The sequence below is a fragment of the Mastomys coucha genome, unplaced genomic scaffold (genome assembly GCF_008632895.1).
Source record: "Mastomys coucha isolate ucsf_1 unplaced genomic scaffold, UCSF_Mcou_1 pScaffold9, whole genome shotgun sequence".
In the NCBI taxonomy this organism is placed as follows: Eukaryota; Metazoa; Chordata; class Mammalia; order Rodentia; family Muridae; genus Mastomys; species Mastomys coucha.
In genome coordinates, this window is record NW_022196915.1 from 105,244,925 (window position 1) to 105,254,388 (window position 9,464).

Below are 9,464 nucleotides of genomic sequence, written 5' to 3' on the forward strand. Positions count from 1 at the left end.
CATAACTTCGAGGACAGGGACATAGAGCATACCCAGGAGAACATATAAGCCACAGATTTACAACAGACTTAAAATAGCCATGTGTTCCTGTCACTGGGTGCACGCCCTTTTGTTTGACATGAAGTGACTGTCATCGAAAAGCTTGCTGTCTTCCTAAAAGCAAATTTATATTAAATATTTACATATGGAATCCTAAAAAAAAAAACTTACATGTGGAATCTTAACCCCTCCTTGCCAAGAAGAACTTCTAGGAGCCAAAAGTAGATTGTGTTAACCAGGGAGCTGCAGAATGGAATGCCGGGGAAACTTAATAAGGGGTGGTAAGTTCAATAATGCAGTGGCCATAGTTGAAAATGGCTGGTGGTCGAGTGTCCTCACCGGAGGAACAGAGATGTACGTGAAGTGCCACCTGAGGTGGGTGACCTGGAGTGTGTACTTGTTTTAAGGCATGGTTTCGCTCCATAAATATATTGTTTCATTGGCCAATGAACATAAGTATGTCCAGAGGCCAGTTTGTGATGATAGTCTGTAAACACAAATTCTGGTTGCATTTTGTTGTTGTTGTTGTTGTTTTGTTTTGTTTTCTGTTTTCGAGACAGGGTTTCTCTGTTTAGCCCTGGCTGTCCTGGAACTCACTCTGTAGACCAGGCTGGCCTCGAACACAGAAATCCGCCTGCCTCTTCCTCCCAAGTGCTGGGATTGAAGGCGTGCACCACCACTGCCTGGCCTGGTTGAGTTTTTTATCAAACCGTAAGCAGGAGTTCTTTCTCTGGGCTGAGAGCATCACCACGTGGAAAGCATCACCATGTGGGGCTTCTGTGAATAAAGACCATCAAACCTGTATTCTTGCCATCTATGCACAGATGCCTAGGTTTGCCTATTTCTGTCCTACCTATGAAGCCTGGGGGTGAGGGGCTGGGGCTCTGCTGCCTTTGAGGACAGCGTGTACCTCATCTCTGTCATCCTGAAACCTGCCTAACTTGAGGGATTTGCATGATGTCTTCTGAGTAGAAATTAAATGTGTCTAGAAAAGCGTCCAAGGTCCCTCTATCACCGATGCCCTGTCTCTGCTGAAAAAAACAGAAACATTTCTTGGCTTTTGCTTCCCGGGTCCTTTGTTCTGTACCAGCTTTGGAGGTGGGGTGAAGGTAAGGAAGCTGCAGGTCCAGGCCAGTCGGTGAAACCTGATACAGGTAAATTTGGTTATTAGACTCATCTTCTTAAGCTCCCTAGCCTAAGCTACTTGATGTTGCTGCTGTGAACACACACTGGCAAACAGACAAGCAGGAGCCTGCCTGGCTCCCTCAAATATCTTCTAATTGAAGTCAGCAATGTCTCACAGCTTTCACCATTGCCCATTTCCCTGAATGCACACACATGCACAACTTAAACTAGCACTTTCACGAACAAATTGGAGAATGATACAGGTGAAAAAGCAGTTCCCACCGTCCCGGGTGAAGACATCTTGCTCAATCAAGACAAATGACCAAATAAACCTATGGGACACCATTGCTGTCCCTCCCTCCCCTGCGAGAGACTCAACAGCTCTCTCCAGGATGGAGGAGCCCAACTGCAAAGATATCTGTTTGGCTTGGTCTGCTTGGGTTAACTGATTCTCACTGAGGCAGGGGCTCATTTTTCTGGGAACAATTGTGAACCACTTGATTACTGCCCTCTGGACGTGCTGTTTTAAAACACATGTCAGTGTCCCTAAGTCATGGGATACATTCTGATAAATGCATCCTTGGGTGAGCTCATTGTACAAGCGTCATCAGAGGTACTCTTGCAATCGAACCCAGATGATGTAGATCAGTCACTTGATGTGACCTCTTGATGAAATCAATAGTTGTGTTAAACACAGATGTTTGAGGCTGCCGGTTGGGAAACATGGTGCGCTGTGTACAAAGAGTGCATTCCAGAGTGACCTGTGCTGCCATGAATACAAAGCCTAGTGGCAGACTCTCCCCGCCAACAAGGGTTAATGCTGTACTTCCATGTGACAAGCAGTGTGGTGTACTACGCTTGTATGTACCAGGATCATGTAAACTCATGAGAAACACATCATGTCCTATGTGTCACTTGTCACTGATAGAAACCTCCTTAAGGGTTTAGTATGATTAATCTATTTCTAGTCTTCATGAAGCACCCTTAGCTATGTATTTTTAGAAAGACATCAAGTCTTATGTTACATGCAGTATCTGCAAATGGTTAATTTACTTTTATTTGTGTTTATCTTTATAATGTTCAATTTTAATGTTACTAATTTCATAATCTCTGAAGAATGAAAACATGAAATCTGCTGATCTTAGACATCTGAGCTTTAACTCACAGTGTTGTTATAGGCATGCCTTTTTTTTTTTTTTTTTTTTTTTTTTTTTTTTTTTGAGACAGGGTTTCTCTGTGTAGCACCTTCTGTCCTGGAACTCACTCTGGAGACCAGGCTGGCCTCGAACTCAGAAATTCGCCTGCCACTGCCTCCCAAGTGCTGGGATTAAAGGCGTGCGCCACCACCACCCAGCCCAGTTTCTTACATTTTTAAACTTCTCTGTATGAGGGGTTTGTGGTCAGGGAACAATTTCCAAAGTCAGTTCTCTCCTTGTACAATGTGGGTCTCAGCCATCAAACTGAGCTTGTAAGACTTGGCAGCAAGCGTTGTTACCCACCGACCCATCATCTCCCAGCCTGGAGAGGGTAATACTGGGTTGTGTCTCAGTTAAAGCGAAGCTGAACCTGATTGAAGTTAACTTGCACTCATCCGATCCTAAGTTCAGTTGGTCAGTGAGCACTCCATGAACTAAGCCATCTGGGAGGCAGAGACTTCAAAGGATTGTTCTTACCTAACAGCGTGTTGCAGGGAAGACAGACACTAAGCAAATAGCTTGAGCAAATAAGTATTCACAGTCCAGAGAGCAGATATCAGCAGGCTTGGACTATCTACCCCTGCACCAAATCTCTGGAAACTCAAAAGAACTCGAGGTATAGGGAACCCATCCTTCACCCAAAATAATATTATCTCCATTTCGTAGGAGAGACACATCCCTACAGTTGTTTATAGCCTTCCCAACAATAAAATCAATGACCTAAATGTGAAATTAATTGGGAACCACATTTCTAATACACTGTTTGGTGATTAAGCACATTAGATGGAATTGTTTCAAAGGGCCTAATTACTGTGTCTGCCACACTCATCTGTCTGAGTCACTCCTAACTCTTGGAGTGTTGCCTAGATTAGTCTACATTGAGTTTCAGTGGCTCCTTCCTCCTCCTCCTCATCCTCGCCCTCCTCCTCCTCCTTCTCATCCTCCTCGCCGTCTTCCTCCTCCTCCACTTTGTACCACCTTCTTTGTGATACTGAGAGCTCTGAGGTCTAAACTATATTTCTACAAACTCTAGATCTGAGTGTAGTGGATAGGTCAAGGGTTTGATTCCTCTGTGCTTGGACGCAAGTTGATGTCATATTGTTTTGCAGGTTCGTGGTTTAAAGCTGCCCTGGAGATCACTCTTGCTGGCACCAGCCCTCAGGAAGTTCTTTCTGTGTTCAGCTCCTGGGGTTTTCTGTTTGTTTGTTTGGTTGGTTGGTTGGCTTTCATTGAATGCACTTTACCCTGACCCTTTGAGTGAATGAAGTGATCTGATCTTGCTAATCATTTAATTTCAGAATTTAAAGAGGACAAAGGAAGGAACGCGCCATCCCGCTCAAATACAAAGATCTAAGAGGGTTGTTTTCCCGCATCCTCCAAAGCTGTGAGCATCAGAACTAATATTTTCCCAAAGAGTGCCATCGTATCGAAGCCACTTTATTAAGGAGAGGTGTATCTACAAAACAATCAAGAGACTAGAACCCTGGGAGCCAGAGATGACAGTGAGCGCACACTGCTTGTGGCTCACAGTCTTCCCGTGGGGCCTATCGATCGGTGACTGACTTCCTGCTTGCCGACACATTCCCCCTCCCCGGTTTCCTGGATTGGACTGCATTAAGGAATTCATTGCTTACTTTCAAACTTACATGTTGGAGTTTGCACTGCATTTGTTTTGAGATCATTGAGATTCGGATTGGTTTTGACATTTAACCGAAAGGAACAGAGTTCTCACCATGGCCTTGAACGTTGCCCCCGTGAGAGACACAAAGTGGCTGACGCTGGAGGTCTGCAGACAGTACCAGAGAGGAACGTGCTCACGCTCCGATGAAGAATGCAAATTTGCTCACCCCCCCAAAAGTTGCCAGGTTGAAAATGGAAGAGTAATCGCCTGCTTTGATTCCCTCAAGGTAAGATGATCAATTTACATGTCGCTTCCAGGTCCAGTAGGGCTCTCGAAGAGAGCACTCTGAGCTCTGTCTGCAGTGTTTACCATTCAGATTGGTTCTGTCTTCTTTGTGGTGGCTACTGGGAGGTTTGTGTTTTGGTTTGGTTTTATTTTCATTGAAACTTATTTATACCAGGCATATAAATTTCTTTTTCTGTATCTGTGCTTAAATTAAAAATACACGGTGGTGTATTTCTGGTCTGGTTTGACATTCAGGTGCCCAAGAGTTTCAGATGAAAGTCAGGCATTGACAATGGCGATGCATGTTTTATTAACACGTGATCTTCTCCGGGTTACATGAAGGTGAAAAAGCCAACCCTGTCACTCTCCTGTGCCAGTCACTCTGACTCATGTCTCAGTTTCTCTTCTTGTGGCTCCCGTTCTTGACTAGAGCCTTCCTAAAATGTTTCCTGAGAGGGTTTTCATTCTCTCTTGAAAATGGTTTATGGCTAGCAGAAATTACTGAGTGCACCCTCTAAGCTAGGTTCTTGGAGGACCTACTGTCTGTAAGGAACATCACGAAAGAACCCAGTGTGATTCAGATGTCCACTTGATGAGCTCATGTCTGGAGAGGAGTAGGGCACAGTGGCAAATAATTGTGGTTCAGGAAGAAAGGCAGAACATTTCCATGGGGGACCTCAGAAGCGAGCTGGCACCCACCTGACAAGAAATGCTTGTGGAGGCTGCCGTGCCCCAGTTGTATATTGGGTAGGGTAGGGTTTGGGTTGAAGAAATGGGAGAATTCAATGAAAAACTATGCTTGGAAGAAGTGGTATGATTTGGCTGAGAGTTCTCTGAGATTTAATATAACCCTAAAATTACACTGTTTTGAATTCCAGATTGGCTTAGGTAGTCTTAAGGGCAGTGACGGTTAAGACATGTAGCTTGATGTTCCTGCCTGTGAAAAACTCCAACATGCTTACCAATTTTAAAAAAATATTATGGGTGCTCTTGATGTCCTCTCTGAGAAACCGTGGTGCTATGAATGTATGGAAGTAACTCCACCCATTCTCATTCTCAGGTGTTGAAGAAACTGAGTGCTTAAGGTGATTAAGTCATATGTGGAAAATTATGTCTCCAAGCAGGGAAATAGCTCAGTTTGTAACTGCCTTGTGAGGACCTGGGTTTATGCCTAGAACTCACATGAGGAAAGAAAAAGGAGATTCCTGGTCAGTGCTTGGAAAGTAGGAGAGGGGCATACCTGTGGCCAGCACAGCCTAGTTAGCAGGTTCCAGGCCTTGAGAGATGCTGCTTTGACGGAAGGTGGTCTGCATCAAAGGAACAACACTCAAGATTGTCCTTTGAACCCACATGCACACCACACACACACACACACACACACACACACACACACCCCAAACAAACCACACACACACACACATACATACATACACATGCACACCAAACACACCACACACACCACACACACCATACACACACTCACACACATACCAAATACATATACATACACCACATACAGGTACACACACACCACATACACACACACACACACACACAAACATGAACACACACCATATACATTGCAACACACACACATGAATTATGTCTTACAAGACTTCTAATTCTAACATCACTCTTGTAAATATGTCTTCAAACTAATGTTAATATTTACATACCTTGAAAAAGGAAACTCTGTCTCTGTACTAAAAGCAGGAGAACCTATTTTTAGCCCAGGAAAAGAGAAACCTGAGAAATCAGATGGGAACTCCATATAATCAGCCACCACTGTTTTAGACCCTTTTGTCAGAAAAGCCTTTTCTGACTAGACTAAGCGAAAGCTGGACAGATAAGTCATAATTGATCTGAACTGTAGTCATTTACGTCCATTTCTGTATTCGCATTTATTTATTACTCCTTTCATTGAAAAAGGAAAGGCGATCTGAACTTCCCTTTTCATTCCTCACCAATGGATGTGTTCCTTGTAAAATCAGTAGAGATTTAAAGCTGGCTCCTGAAAGCTTCAGATATAAGACAATATCCCTCAATTATCCAGGGAAGATAACATCACGCACGCACCCGCTGATGACATTATGCATATAAGATCTGTCATATCAAATGCACGCTCAGAAGGGTTTTAACGAATGCACAAGACACCTGTCACTCTCGAGGTATTGCTAAGGACCCCAACCATTGAGTCACCCCATGGTCACCCGACTTGCCAATGGCAAAGGGGAGCTACACTTTAGGCTTTTGCATCTAGAAAACTATGCTGATGCTTCTGACGTACATGACAGTTTGCTTACGCCCTCCTGACATCGGTCTCGACGTGGATGATGCAGCTGGTTTTCCCATCCTCACATCTTTTGGTGTGTTTGTTATTTTTCATTTCTTGGTTTGTTCAAGTCAACGTGTGCTAGTTTGCTTTAATGTTACTACTAAAAACCCCCAGTGAAGGAGGAAACCTTATAGAAACAGGTCAGAGGTGAGCATTTGACTGCTAAGGTCATCTATGACCCCTTTTGTTAATCTAGCTTTCTCTAGTGGAACAGATAACATCCAATGTCACTGTTTTTCTTTCTACGTTTCTTAAAGTTAGAGAAATGTAGGGGAACTATTCCTGACTACCAAGGCTTGGTGCCTCTTACTTACTACCTCTGAGTAAGAACTCCCAGCCGGATCCCTAACTCTTACAATTCACCACATTGCCGTGGGTTCAGCAGAACTACATTGGGGTCCAGAATCATGCAGGGAGTTAGGGCTAGCCCACAATTCAAGGAAGAAGCCATGAGGCTGTTGAACATTAGTCAAGTGAAAGGAGACTTTCAGATTCATTTTCAGAAGTGTCTGGCGCACCCTGTTTCAAGTGTGGGAGCATCCCAGGACACTGCTGCAGGCTGTCAGTCCTGCTCCAGGCTGTCAGTCCTGTCTGAGAACTGTGGACTTGCAGGCGGCTTCATTTGAATGTGGTGTCATATATGTCTTGAGTTATCAAACTGTAAAGAATATAAAAGGGGCCCTCCAGGCACAGGTGTAAGATGGACCTCTGTCTAAACACCTGCTCACCGTCCTCCCTGCCTTCCCTGGGTTATTTATGACTTAATAACCGTCCACCCTCAGCAGTAGTGAGATACACGCTGGTGAAAATGGATGCGGTCTTCACAGACCAGCATACGGGTGTTCATATTCAAGCGCCGTCTTTTAAGATTAGAAGGCCCTGCCACAGGACGCACAGCTCACCGATGCAGAAAAGAGTAGTTGGAAAAGTGATGAGGCTAATCCTCCTGAAGCTGCCTATCGTTCATTTAACACTGGTTGATCCTCCCATATCCAGACCTTCAAAGTACGAAACGTTTTAATTGCTGACATAATTCCGTCAGGAGAAAATTCTACGTATAACTTCATGGGATGAAGTACAGTCAGAGTGTGGTTTAAAGAAAAACGATTTAAAGTCAGGAGAAGTGTGCTTGGAGACTGAAGCATTTGGGGCACAGAGTATTCAAGATCTGTGTTAAACAGGACAGTGTTCAGAGGACAGTGTCTGTAACAGTGACAGTGGGCAGAAGCTCTCAATGACCCTTCCCTGCCCCCACGCTTCTCTCCAGGAACGTTAGTTATTCTAGCTCCTTGACTCAGTTTCCTCTCGTTTACAGTAGATGCCATTCCTACTTCCTGAGGTAACGTGCTCCCTCTGATTGACTCCCTGTATCCTTACGCCCTAACCTAGGGCTGACCATGTCACAAGGGAGCAATGCTGTTCCTCGCCTTCCATAAGTTTCCCAGCCCCCCTCTGGCATTGATGACGGGCTCAAAGGGAAGCTGTGTCTAAAGTCAGGGTCACCGCAGTGAGAGACGGTGGCTCTTCAGTCCTATATACCAGCCACAGCACTAAAAAATAATAATAATCCTTGAGATTTTGATGCCACTTGCTAGAAGATGTTTTATAAGCACCATGGGGTGTTTGTAACCATGAGAGGAACCTCTGCTGCTGTGTCAATAAAGAGACTGCACACTTTTTTTTCCTTCTTGTTATATTTGTACATATGGCTAAACTTTCCATGAGTACACACTAAAACAAGTGTGTGGGCATTTAAAAAAAAAAAGTTTGCTGAGGTGCTTAGAAGGGAAGCCATACATATAAAAAGATGCTTTAACAAAAGTTGTTTTGGAAAATTACATTGTAGTTCTGTCAGTGGTATGTTTCTATGCTGTCGATGTGAGAACACACCAGCAGCTGTGGCTTCGTTCTGAAAGCTCCAGTTCAGCTCTGAACCAATATCTCGCACGCACGCACGAACGCACGTTTTCCTGAAGGATGGTTTCTATTCTGGAATACTTTTTCAGCAGTTAGGGTGACTCCATAGAAACTGAGCAGGACAAAATTGTTTTATGGGCAGAGAATTCATGTACTGCTAGGCTCTGGCCTTGCCCAGGTTAGCCCATCGCTGAGGGCCAACTTGGTGAACCTTGAGCTGCTTTTCCCCTCAGGGCTGCAATGTTTGAGAATTTTCGATTCAGATTCTTTTCTTTGCAACTGTCAGGAATCAGTCTGGGCTATTTTGCAAATAGGAACATCTGGAAAGAAATACATGAATTAAATTTTAGTGTTTATTGAGACTATGGGTTTCAGTTTTCTTAAACAGTTGAATTGAGCTTTTAAATGGGAAACCAGCTAATAAAATCGTGTTGCTAATTTTGGGTGAAAATATTCCTAGAGTACTTGGGAAAATTGTTTACACAAATTTTAGGAACTTAGATATTACCTTTCTAAATTAAAATTAATTGGTGGGCTGGGGAGTGAGCACCACACAATGAGGGAGGGGGAAGTTGTGGGGGGGACTCAAGTTCAGATCCTCAGCGCCCGTATGAAAACCATGACCTCATGGCTCGTAAGCATTAGAGAGGCAGAGACCAGTGGATCCCCGGGGCTCGCTCAGCTGAAACGGCAAGCTCCATGTGCACACATGTATATTGGCATCCCTTGCGTGTGCGCGCGCGCACACACACACACACACACACACACACGCACACACACACGCACGCACGCACATGCACGCACGCGCGCGCACACACATACACACACATGCACACACATACATACACACACATACACATACACACATGCACGCACACGCACACACCACACGCACGCACGCACACGCACACACCGCACGCATGCACGCACACCACACACACACACA

The 9,464-nt window shown here is 44.5% G+C and overlaps 1 protein-coding gene across 8 annotated transcripts in view; it reads left to right on the top strand.

Moving 5' to 3' along the window:
• The window catches only part of Mbnl2 (muscleblind like splicing regulator 2), a 160,478-nt gene that overhangs the window by 45,788 nt on the left and 105,226 nt on the right, over positions 1–9,464 (top strand). For all 8 annotated transcript variants that reach the window (XM_031361150.1, XM_031361154.1, XM_031361152.1 and 5 more), the window contains exon 2: positions 3,659–4,267. In XM_031361150.1, the coding sequence (XP_031217010.1) occupies positions 4,094–4,267 (174 nt within the window). In that variant the 5' untranslated portion in view covers positions 3,659–4,093. The remainder of the gene's footprint in view (positions 1–3,658; positions 4,268–9,464) is intronic.